Source organism: Antrostomus carolinensis, unplaced genomic scaffold, assembly GCF_000700745.2.
Source record: "Antrostomus carolinensis isolate BGI_N321 unplaced genomic scaffold, ASM70074v2 scaffold661, whole genome shotgun sequence".
Taxonomy (NCBI): Eukaryota; Metazoa; Chordata; class Aves; order Caprimulgiformes; family Caprimulgidae; genus Antrostomus; species Antrostomus carolinensis.
The window spans coordinates 14106-27776 of record NW_010294543.1 but is presented as its reverse complement, the minus strand read 5'-3'; the positions used below and the strand labels follow the sequence as shown (position 1 = coordinate 27776).

General features: G+C 34.1%; 1 protein-coding gene across 2 annotated transcripts in view; it reads right to left on the bottom strand.

Moving 5' to 3' along the window:
• FUT8 (fucosyltransferase 8) overlaps positions 1–13671 on the bottom strand; it is a 63541-nt gene that overhangs the window by 37633 nt on the left and 12237 nt on the right. For both annotated transcript variants that reach the window (XM_010177635.1, XM_010177636.1), the window contains exon 4: positions 9439–9553. In XM_010177635.1, coding sequence (XP_010175937.1) covers positions 9439–9553 — 115 coding nt within the window. The remainder of the gene's footprint in view (positions 1–9438; positions 9554–13671) is intronic.

Genomic DNA, 13671 nt, shown 5'->3' with positions numbered 1-13671 from the left:
AATAAAGACAATAGTGTATATTGTTATGTTGCTCATTTTTTTAACTGAAAAATCAGACTAATAAAAAAATTATAAGAAGTTTCTTTCTATCATTTAGAGAATTGTCAGAAGCAGATGTGTAAATATGTATTTTGTGTTTCTTTCTCTGTTTTACTTCTATTTTTGAAAGATGTGTCTAAATGTTTTAACTGCTACTTAATAATTCATACTTTTTACATTTTATCTCAGAAGAGTTTTAATACCATTGTGCAACACCCTATAACTTGATTGTAAAAATATCTATTATGGCCAAAAATAAACGATTAGAAAAATGTATTTATCAAAAAGTAGAACATATGAGTCTGTCATAAGATATTAATTTATTTCTTAAATTAATTAATGATTTTGCAATATACTTTTGTTGAGCCATTTTAAAAATTCATGCAAAAGGGAACAACAGATACATTAGAGATGTCAACAGGGCCACAAAGCATGTTATAAAGACTGTCTTCCCATTTTTTTCTTCCCATTTTTTTTTTCACAGGGAAAAAATTCTTATTGAAACTAACTTTCTGGTAACTATTTTGAAAGGGAGAATCTCTGAGAATTTCCAGAAAATACCGACAGACAATATTTTCTACACTTTGTTATCTTCAAATGCCTGTGTCCTCTTGAAAATGAAAGCATTTAATTGATGATATATTTGAAATGGGGTAAACTTTGGTAAGTGGTTCCCTTCTCATTTTCTTGTAGGCAAATGCAAGTTTCGTGCAATAGCTTCATAAAAGTATCATGGAAATCAAGTAGGAATCCCATAAAGAAATATAAATTGGTACTGTGACTGCTTACCAATGTTAATATAATGTACTTACTTGGGTTTTAACATTACTCAGAGGCTTAACTAGAAAGTATATATATTAGTATTAGTTTGTGACTTAAACAGAAAACTAGTTAAGTAATTTCTTTATGATTGTGCTTTTTTCAAATTGCTATACTCAAATTTTAAAGCAAGGAAGTATTTGAGCTTAAATTATTTACTGAGGACTAAAAAAAGAAAAATAAAGTAGAGATACTTAGATATATTGCAGTTTCAACTGGGATTTCCTAAAAAAAGTGGAATTAATAAACATCAAGAAGGAAGAAAAATCACAATCACGTTGCATGCATCAGAATAGCTTGTGTGTTCACAAACTAAAACTGCCAACCAAAGCAACCCATAAAGGTATTGAGTTGATAAAGGATAACAGTCAGTTTCAAATCCAGTGAAGACTGATAGAAGTCATACAAAAGGATTAAAAATCTCCGATTTGAATGAGCAGTGCACTGTTCTCATCCCTAACTACACTGCTCATCACAGACTCTCATACCCAGTTGATTTGTCTACATAATCAAGAGAGGGATGGGAGAGACCTCCAAGACTGTTGAGCCCTGTAATGTAACAGCCACACAACTGCATTAAAAAAAACCCAACAACTCAAACAATAAAAAAAACCCCAACAAACCAAGCACATAAAACATACTTCAATATGTAGAAGATCAGACTGCCAAGCCATGCTAGAGTTTATACCTTTTATTTCTCTCAGAATTACTACTATGAACACTGCAACTGAAAATAAAAAACTGTAAAATTATTAAAAATTATGTATCTCTGCGGAAGATAATGTTACATGCCACCTAAAATAAAAGTGGATTTGTATAACTGGCAAAATAGATTTTATAGCTTTCATCACCAGTAACATGGGCATACACAAAATTCAGGATTTCCACTAAATTAATACAGCTACACTCTCACCCAAATAAAGGCAATATGCCATTATTTCCTACTTGTAAGCACTGGCAGATTCCAGCTCCTTCTTTCCCTTAAGAGGTTTTACAGTCCTTTAGACTGCAAATGACTTTTCCTGCCTAGGTTACAAGGGAAGTAGTATTTCCAATTTTTCTCTGCAAGGAACCTATCTCCCTAATTCTTCTGCAGTACATCACCACCTTTGTAATGAGGTACACAGGTTGTACGAGTGTGGCAGAGTTACAGAAGTCTGGCTGGCATCTCCATTACTAATGGAGCTGGGAAATCACCTATCCCATTAGAGACTACAAATCTGCATTAGCAATGAGAGAAATAGTAGTGTTTGGTCTTGGATTTAATTAACAATCATTCGTTTGCCTGTTTGAAGGAATATCCTTGAACGGCTTCTTTTGAATAAGTGACTTGAGTAGCTACTTATCTTCGTAAGACTTATTTAAAATTGTTCTCCTGCATCCATTTAAAAACTATTTTAACTGAGACATATCAAACAGGAATCATTAGCCTTTCAATAAAATTATTTAAAAGTTCTTTTTAGTACCTATGGTTCACCAAAGAAATGCTGCCACTATAAATCTTTACAAGACTAATGAGACTGAAGCAGATTCCATGCTATTATGACTGACTGACCCAAATATGTAAGGCTTGTTAAATTCAACCTTAAACTTAATTCTGCAGAAGCAGCACAGTACGAGTCTTGTACTGAAGTCTGTCTTCTTTAGAAGACACTAAACTGTCATTCTCTATTTAAGTTCTCCAGGGTACTCAAGATTTTGCAGACCTCTGCATATCACATCCCCTTTCCAGTTCTCTTAGTACACGGAATTCTTCATCTATTTAGTCTTTACTCTCAGGCCCATGGATTTGATCATCCACATTACTTTCCTCTTATGTCCTTTCTAAGGGACTAGAAGTGCTCAGTCTATTCTTGATGCCGATGCATTGTTTACATACTGTTTCACACTGAAATTATGTTTTCAGAGAATTATCTGTAGTAACTCCAAGATCTTGATACTCAATGGTATTAGTCAACTGAATATGTGTACATGAGTTAAAGACTGTTTTCCCCCATGTATATAACTCAAAACTCAGTGCAGATGACTGTAATCTACTATTTTAATATCCAGTTAAAGATAAGATGGCTGTAAAATTCCTCTGCAACTGTTAGTCTCAAGCTGTTTAGCACAAATTTTGCAGAATACTGATGGTAGTAAAGCCAGATACTTTAAATATATTGTTTAAAATGCAACATTTTTTCATCTTAAATTTTCTATCTACAACTAAAATAAAAACAACAACAAAAGAGAGACTGAAATCCTGGGAAGAATTAAAATAAATCTGCAAACTGGAAAAAGTTTTGAGGGGAAATTAGAGCCATAGTGGGAAATACCCATTACCAAGTGCATATTTATTTTTCTCCTGAACAGCAGTATTTTAAATGAACCATCAGCAAGATGGTTCACATAATTCTACATATTAAATTAAAAAAAATCAATAAGTATAATGTTCTCTAGCACATTATTTGTACCACAAGTTCATTTTTGTTTCTTATTCCTGTTGAGTGACTGAGTACTCTTGAGTAAAATGAAAACACACTCCACTAACTTCATAAGCTGCTGAAATAAAATGAAACACCACAGTATTTTCTTAACATATGTGGCTCCAAAATTACAGTTTGTGGTATTTTTACATTCAGATTACTGGCATATAACAATAGTAACAAAAATCAAATAAAATCAAAATTGCTAGAAACTTGATAATTTGAAACATGTAAACATAGGCAAAATCTATAGTAGTAACTCAAATATGCCTGAGACATTCTAGCTGCCACAGAACAGACTCCATCCATGCTATTAAACTTTCCAAACCTCTTAAAACAGGGTAGCCACACACAGTCGATTTATGAAAAGTGTCTTGTGCTAAGTCTCAAACACAGCCTGTAGTAACTCCAAGATCTTGATACTCAATGCTAAGTCTCAAACACAGTCTAAGAATTGTTTGGGAGAAAACTACCTGATGTGAGTTAAAAGCGTGCCAGGAACTGTTCTAACAATTCAACAATATAGAATATTATGTTCCAGTGCCTGGGAACATTCACTGTCATTGTTTGGCTACAGCAAAAATAGTCTTAGTGCTATTTCCAGGTCCTCATCTTCCATTTCTCTCAGTGCTCAAAGAGCTTTCTTCTCCAGGGCTCTTGGTTAGGCTGTTCACAGTCAGCAGGACCAGATGGGAAAGATGTCAGAAGTGTTGCTTCAGTGCCTCACCACTTTCCACTGTTTTCAAGTCTGCAGTTAGCCATCAAAACACATGACAAACTGGCAGAAGTAAACTCTGCTGCTTAAACTACATTTTACTATAAGAGAAACGACTGTGTTGTTTGTAAATTTAAAAAAGTTAGAGAGTTTAGCTCTCATCCAATGAAACAAGACAGATTACAGTGCAGCAGTCGAGCAGTCTGATACAAATTACAGAGTAACCCCATAAACACAGTGCGACGCTCATTAACACAGGTGTTCTTTTTATATTTTCAGTAAATATTTTATTCCTTAATTCTACAGTTTGCTCAAGGAGACAGTCCAACACAAATTATGTGCAAAATTCCATTTTTTGAGGGAATGATGTTAAGGAAAGGTGTTTCCCATCCCAGTTATCACAAATGTAATTCACATCATCTTCTATTCCCCCTTCTTTGTAATTTCACTTGTAAGGGTTCCTTTTTCATACCAGCTCCCCTCAATGCTGACAGAAAATTTTCTTCCTTCTCTAGTCAGAAATATTATGTATTTGATTTGAGAGATGGGGAGTCTTCTCTGCCTCTGATGTTAATTCCTCTAGTTTGCACCTACCCTTCTACAATTTATTGAAGCTTCAGTAAAACATCTCAGCATGCAGATGGACTAATTACATTATGCTTCTCAATCTACTATAAAGAAAATCCAGAGAAAACCTCACGTAGATATCAGCAGTGATCACACTTTATGAAGTGGTTATTATCCTAATACCACACTTTCAGTTACCGAATTTACTAAGTAACTTAATGAAGATGACCCCAGACATGTCTCAAGACATACTGAAAAGTCAAATCATTTTTACACTTTCATCTGATAAAGACTATTCAGTTCCTTTCTAAGCCTTCACAAAAAGTCAGAAAAATTTGTTTACTGAATGCTATTTTCTCTTTAATTCTTTTGTTTCACTTTTAAATCTATTTTGCCTGAAAGATTAATTTTTTAAATGCTTAGACTCTGTGATTCTGTGATTCATCCATATGCCTAAGTTTTATTTTCTAGTGTTACAGGGAAGGAATCAAATCATTCTTCCAGTGCTGTGCAATTAATTCAGCAACCTGACAAAAACAGGAAAAGAACAGCAAAATACAGATGAGTTTACAATATCAAACAGTAAAGATGGTTCAAAACACAATGAAATAATCTGTTCACAAAAAAAACATGAATAAGAGCCAGAGGTGTGCAACTACCCCCCCCAAAAAATAATAATTAATAAAAAAAAAAATCCAATGATCACTCATTATGATCACTCACTGGACAAAATGTCAGATTAGAAATATAATCACATTTAAATTTCAACCCACCAAAGACTTTCAGTAGGTAATTCAGAATTATTACAATATATAGTAGTAAAATAAAAAGAAAGAGAAAGAAAAGCATATTAAGTTACAAACATTGCTGAGAATCCATCAAATCACAAAAAAATACTGCGAAATCCAGAAATCTCAGAATAAAGCCTTGTAAGCAACTTTCTTTTCTTTGCATACACACACAACCCCAACTAAATGGTATGAATACTGCAAACTATGTCTAATGTAATTGGTGATGCTGTTGAGCACTTAGTAACTTCCTCACCTGATTATATTTTTAACTTTCCATGTTGAACAAAACATTTTGATTTTTAAAAAAAAATTGAGAGAAAAATATTCTGCTATTGGGAGACTGCATGCTAAATCATAAACTTCCTAAAATAAATACCACTTCCAGAATACCCAGTACTTGTCTGACTTCTCTTGCACATTCTCTTAAATTGTTTGATAACGAACATCTCTGAAAATAATAAGCTTAAACGTAAGCTCCTAGCTTTTTAAGTGTTGCTCTAACTAAAGGGAAATAGCTAAATGTAGCCTCATTAAATCAAATTTATGGTAATGCCATCCAAATGAACCAGCAGTCATCACTATTCACAATCATTCAGCTAAATGATTTTCCAGGGAGATGTCCCAAAATAATGCAGCTGTCACTGTTCAACATGTACCAGAAAGAAAACTATATGGTACTTTTATTCTTCACCAAAAAAAACATGTGTCAGACAGTTCTTTTTGGCATGAAGTTGGGGTAAAAGGCTTGTTGATTTTTTTTTTTGTTTTGTTTTATTTTATTCTTTAATACAGTTACACTATAAATAGAGGTGTATATGTGTAGTTTTAGACTATGGACTGCTTTACATTGCACACTCACAGTCAGCCCTGCACTCTTCAAAATCCTGAAACCACGCTAGAAAAATAAGTCAACTTGATCTCCAACTGTGTAGTCATATATTCCAGATTTGGATGATGACTTGCAACAATCATTCAAGACAGGAAATAGGTGAATCTTTAGAGGGGCTCCAAAAGCTTATGTCTGGCTTACAGGCATGTAGGCAAGAGATTGCACCCTCAAGATTTTTTCAGACAGAAGAATGATAATAAAAAGGAAAAGAGAGATGATAGTAATTATATATGTGAACGACCCATCGCAAAGACTGTAATTACTCATAAGAAAGAATATTGAAGAGCTGGCTCGGTTTCCACCCCAACTTTGGGCAATGTTGCACATATTGAGAATTACTCTGCCTTGGGGTTTGAATCTTTTATATGAATGATGTTAATAGTATGCACCTGAAGGTAAATGATTATCCATAAACATACATATCCATGTATCCAACCCAGCTAAAATATTTCAACTAACCTAAAAGATATATAGAATAAACAGGGTAATATTATTCATAAAATTCCCAAATAATTTTAATGTGTTGCTACGTATTTGCTAAACCCAAGAATTTATTTTTGATGACCTGTACAGTTATTATGCTAAAACTATCAACATTTATCAAAGCTAGAATTACATTTTTTTTAAATATGTATCACCATTCTTCAACTTAAACCTCAAAGACAATTACTAAGGAAACACATGTCCCTTCTGTATAATTCCTAGATCCTTCCATGTGAAACAGTCAAATGGAATTTGATGTGCAGCTGTAATACATTTCTATGTTTCTAATTTCTGTAATCTACCAGTAATGACATATTAAAAACAGAAATTATGTAATTTCCTCTGTAATTGAACTTTTAAAAAAAAGAAAATAAAAAAGGAGGGAAATACTAATTTTCTTATGTGTTTCTCAGTGTTATGGGATGAACTCATAATGATTAATTTTATATTTTAAATGCATAAATATGGAAAAAACATTCAGTTCTTCACATGACAGAAATGTCTTTATTTATTCATTTTTAACAAATACATAAATAAAACAGAAACAAAAATTGCCTGAATGATGGAAATTGAGCCAAGTATGTTAGAACTAATTCTAACTCTGAACACATTGCCACAACTTTCTGCAGATCACCTGCTCATGCTCATCATCAGCTTTCCTTCTCAAGATAATGAGGATAAAGCCAGTTACCTTTTTTTGAAGTGCATGAGGATATAATAAACTTTCTGAAAGGCTTTAACTAATTGTGCTACAAATATGAAATACTAGGATTCTATATGTGTTGTGTTTTGTCACTGGTTTCATTCTTAATATTTCTTCTACATTTTTTTTAAAATGAGAATAAATTAGGTCTATGGAGAGGAAAGGAAGCACTTGATCATAGACTATAAGCATCTAAATAAATTTCAGGAGGAAAGAGAGTAAATTTATTTCAAATTCACTAGAAAACAATGTAAGCGTTTATTTAATGCTTCAATTTTGAGCTCCTGTTCTCCTAAACTCTTTTTACTGTTGTTATTCATTGCACATAGAGGTCCTAGTCTTGAACTAAGGCCCTGAACACTTTAAAACATACAATAGGAAGACAACCACTCTCCAGATACATATACGTGCTTAGATAAGACAACAAATGGATACAGTGAAAGAAGAGAAAAAGGTAGAGAAAGGCCATATTTATCAGCATGAAAAGTAGTTACAGTACACCATTGCCAAACAGTGACATCAAAAGTGAAAGAACAAAGAACAGTTCTCAAGAAGGAGTTGAAGGAAGACAATAAACTGATATCTCCTGCATAATTTACAGGGAGATTTTTCCACAGAAGTGTGTCTTTTTTATTTATCAAGCAATAAATACGTAGCTTGGTCACAGAAGAGAAGGTTCCAATAGCTGAACGGTGAAATAATGAAAATCTGAGAAACAAATTCAGCTATTTACATAGAGAAAAGATCAGACATTAGGGGTGACCATACAAAACAGAACAGTGAGGTGCACACACGCACAGAAAACCAAACCAACTACAAATAAAACAGACTACATCAACTATCCTTTTGCTCACTACATAAATAGCTGCACGCATTCATACATGAATAAAAAGTCCCAAAACTTTCAGATCAATTTTTGTTTAGATTTTACAGACACACACAAGTACTTACATTAAAAAGGCTTTACAAATATGAGCATCTGTGAGAAGTTTCACACAACTTTTGAAACAGTCTAGGACTGGACAATATACTACACAAGCACTTCAATTTTGCATAGTTATATTCTTTAAAATGGGCTACTTGTTCAAAAGTTTCATACAAGGATGGTCATATCTTATTTTTAACACTGCCCAAACATATGCATGCATTCTGACACTTTAGAGAATCAAAAATAGAAACCAGACCTACCTTTTATAATAAACAAAGAATCCAAACGGGTAAGCACAGCCCAGTAAAAACCACAGATCAAAAAAAACCCCACAAAAAACCCCCTAAAACAACTGACAACAAAAAGTCAAAAACCAAAGTTTGTTTTATAATTCCATATGCAAACAAAACGTCTGAAACAAATGTTCTAATTTATTTTGTGTGTTATTCATCCATGTTGTCAACCGCTCCGGCGGGAAGAGGACGATGCAAGGAAGACATGCGCACTTAATATAAGTGATCAGCAAGCTCCGTTTATTGATTTTCCACAAAGCCTTATATACTAATCTTTATAATTAGCTCATTCACACTAGGCATTAAGTGATTGGTGATTAACTACATCATACTATTAAGCATGAAAGTGATTGGTTATAATACTAAAGGTTACGTTCACAGACCTGCACTGCTCTCCTGCATGCAGTTCTCACAGGGTCAGCAAAACCATATCAGCGCATCCCGCTTACCAAGGTTACTCCCTCTACAACATTGTTTTCATTTCTTATCCCACAAGGCCAGCCTGTTCTCACCAAATTGCACGTAGCAGCTAACTGTATGTAAGGGAAAATTCCACTCGACTCATGTCAACTAAGGCCTACTAAAACAGACTCACAGGCTCTGGTCGTACCATTCCCCAACACATCCATACACAATTATTCATTTAAATCCCCCATGTAATTATTCTATTACAAGAGTATAGCTAAGTGCTTTATATATTTTAAAAAGTAAAAGTTTACCTTGATTTAAAGGCTCTACCCTCTTACCTGTAGGTAAGTTATTCTCCTCTGTACCAAATCTGTTAGATCTTTGGCCTCTTTTTCTCGCCAATCTCCTGCTCCGTCTGTTTGACTGAGGTAGTACAAGTCGGTCATTATTGACCTGTAAACAATAATGGAAAACAATCCTAAAAAATGGGAAACAATCCAAACTAAATTGGAGGATTAGAAGAAATCAAAGACAAATTAAAAAGATATTTCAAACACAGTAGTGATTCCTACAGTAGCTTCTATTATAATGCACTATCGCCTCCTAGAATCATCTTAACTATGTTTGTATAGAATATAATATTACAAATGTCTTTAGCATAAGTACAACAGTAACCCTTCTATTTTTATTAGTGAAAACTAATTAAATAATATAATTACAAGGTTTAGTAAACAGTATTTTCTATGGCATGGAGCTCCTTCTGGAAGAAGGTAAGCGTTCTGCCTGCTTGGAATGACTGCAAGCTACTAATACTGAAATGGAGAAAAATTTAAAAATTAAAAATTTAAAACAGACTCATGGCCATATTACAAGCCTCGGCTACAAAACATGAATTTTGAGGAATTATCAAATATTAAATTGAGGTTATCTAGTACACTAGAGATCCTCTTCTTACAGTTATCACATTTCAGTGACCAAACAAGAAGATAAAGAACTCCTTGTCATGAGAAGAAAAATGGTCTATGACATTTATTTGCTAAGATTAGCCAAGAATTTTGTGAAAAACAGCCCAAACAGTACCACATGGGAAAATATTTTTTTTATCTGTGGCTTTGGAGAGGAAATACAAAACTAGAGGCAAATTATTCAAAAATTTGTAAAAAATATTAATGGCTACTCTATAAGCAACAGGTAACCCAATTCAGAACCAATAATTTCGGAGTTGGCTTTAGAGACTGAGAATAAAGTTGCTAAAAATTTCTCCATAACAATGCTAAAGTTTTAAGTTTGAATCACTTTTCTCAACTCTTTCATCTGAACTTCAGATGTTGCAATTTCTTGCCTGAAATTCTTGATAAGCCACAATTTTGATCACTAAGAAAAGATGCAATGGAACAAAGGCAGAGAAATTTGGGAGGTGAGAAAAAGGAGTGTGAGGGGAAAACAAGCACATTTCCTAACAAGCTTTGATGTGGTCTTGTCAGTAAAGTAAAACAAGACACTGTTGTTGGCAGCACTTGTTAGTACTGGAACCACAAACCCAGTTAGCGAAGGCTATGCCTTGTAAAGCTCAGCAAGAGAGGAGGAGAAGACTTATCTCTATTAGGTAAATATTTCCAGTGGCACAATATTTAAGCAGTAAATATTGAGATAAGTCAAATTAGGACAGAGCTATCTTTATTAGCAAAGTTATCAGACAACCTTCTCTCGCTAATAACTGGATTTATGGATCTATTCCTTTCCATTCTCTTGCACTCATTCTGGGTTTCATACCCGTACTTCTACACGTGATAACAGTGACACTGACTTACTATATCATCTAGAGTTGCTTTATTAAACATTAAACCCAAATTATTCAGCAGCAGTAATATTCACCTTCTATAAATCAACTTCAAGTACCATACTTACATTCTAATCTCAAACTATATAAACTAGATTTTCTTTACAAAGTAGCTGAGCTTGAAACACCCTACTCTGGTTTTATACAAAAAATAAACAATTTAAAATATCATCAGGTAACCAGTTTTGAATCACTAAGACATAATATTCAACATGCAAACACAGCTTAGGGATAATTAGAACAGAATTAATGATGCAGTAGAACTATTACAATGGATTATATACAAATAACTGAACAGCCAGAGTCTGCTCCTCTTAAAGCTGTGTTTTCCAATTTGTAGAAAGCATTACAGGCTAGTAGGCAAATTAAAAAAGGAAACCCATGCATTTTCTTGGGAGTTTAAATATATTTTTCTTCCCAATTAGTATGCAACCATGCTGGATGTTTAAAGGAAAACTATATATTTCAGTTCTAAGTGTTAAAAAACAAATAAAATAAAAATAAAACAAAATAAAAATCCTCTACTATCATTAAAAGCAGCTGTACAACCACAGCTACATTTTATACAATATTCAAATTCACTGCACTTAAAGTATTTGCTGCACATGTGATGTAAGTAATCAGGATACTCTCCTTTTACTTTATAGAAATAAAGTTCTATTAAATATTGACATAAAATGACTGAAAATATAAAGCCTATAAATAAAAACAAAACCAAAAAACCCACACACAATTTTCCTTCTCAGCATTTAAGTAATTTTTCCTATTTCTAAGGAAAAAGTGTTGTCCAAATTTTATATTTTTATATTACTGGTCATGGTGACCATGACAAAGCAAAGGCAGTAGGTAAATTTAAATAATCAGCCTTACAGATGAAATATAATTATTTTCCATCGTTTTTGAGGTAAGAAGAATGATGACAAGACTTCTTACACAGCTTCAGTGACTCGACACTTTAGGGAAGGGCAACTTTGGTCAGTAAAAACCATAATAACTATCAAATAATTTGTGGGAAATTTTATGAATTTATGCAAGAGTTTTCAGACACTATCCACAACCTTTAAAGAAAAAACAAAACAACTCATAAAACTGTGAAGTAAACCAGGAACTGAAAAATTCACAGGTGTTATTCACACAGAAATGATTATAGGGTAGTGCAATTTTAACACACTTTCAGTCACAGAGACCTCCTTTCTCTGATTGCTACTGCTGGGAAATGTGCACTTCTTGGGTTTACATCTGCTAACTTCTTTTGAGTGTGGCAGACCATCATGAGGGCTTATTAAAACAGATTTAGAAGAGACATGGACTAATATCAAAGACGAGAGTCAGACTCCATGTGGAGAGCTAAAAAGTAGATGGACCAGTGATCCATGAGCCCAAGACAGCCAAGTGCAGGCAACAGATGAGCCTGCACAGGAATATCAGAGGCTGCTGCAGGTGGTAAAGTGGCTGGAAGAATTTCAGACAGTGGCATTACAGACAGTTAGTAAGTCAAACAGGTTTTCATTGTGTTACTAACCAACAATATCAATTTGTTGTTATTTTTGTTGTTATTTCTCTTCCAACCTGACATTCTATGAATTATATACTCCATAATGCAGGAAACCCTGCATTGGGCTACACTGTTTCTTAAACAGAGTCAGCAGTGAAATACTGGACAAAAACATCTGCCAAGACTGGCACTCTCCAGGAGAATATCTACATAACCCCCAGGACACAGTAAAGAAATAGTGATTAAGGCATAAGTAATACCAGCTTCACATGCCATGTTCCATTTATCCAAGACACACAGGTAACAATTTTTTAAGACATCGCTGTCAACAAAAGGGCATTAGGTAGCTTGTTAAATCCTTTTAAAAAATTAACAAGTCCACATGTCTGAGTTGCTCATTCTAAACTGATGTTATGTTCTTTTCAGGAGAAGAGACCAGATGGACTGTGTGGAGGGAAAAACAGACCTGGGGAAAAAGCTTCCCTGGGGAGCTACTGTGCATCCGACGGGAAAAGAACACCCCTGAGACAGAAGTGCATCACAGGCCAAAGGATACACACAAGGAGCCAGGAGTCTTCCTGCAACTCCCACAGCAAGACTGAGAAATTAAAGGTGAAAGAACGAGCTTCCCTGGGACTCGAAGCAACCAAGAAGAGCATTTTGCAATGCAAGGTAATTTTATTACCCAAAGCCAATGTTGTTAAATAGACCAAGAACACAGGACGAATATTTAGAAACATTTTTGTATTTGCTTTCTCTGATGCAATTGCTTTGAATTTCCATATTGTAAACAAACTGTCTACATTTTATTTTAATAAAGCCCAGTTTCTGGTTGTTTGGTTTTAGCTTAAACAACTCTAGTCTTCTTTGAGGACCACCCCACACAGGAAGGTCTACACAGATCTACTACTAAGACTCAACAGATACAGGACATTCTACTTTTGATAACCACTGTGTCAGTCTAAAGAATACTTTTATTCAAGAAGAAAATTCTTAAGTAAAGAGGGAAAACAAACAAAAAACAACAGCTGTGAGTGCTTGCATCATATACAAACTTCTTCCAGTATCACAGTGGTTTCAGACTTCCACAGTGGGATTCATCTCATAACTTCCAGAGGTCTGTAAGGCAGACTTTTATTATTCACAGTGCAAAGGTGTATGCATCTCTAGTACTGGTTTCACCTCATCCTGAAGTACAGAGAGATGTGAAGATGAGGCTGTCAGTAATACAGAAAC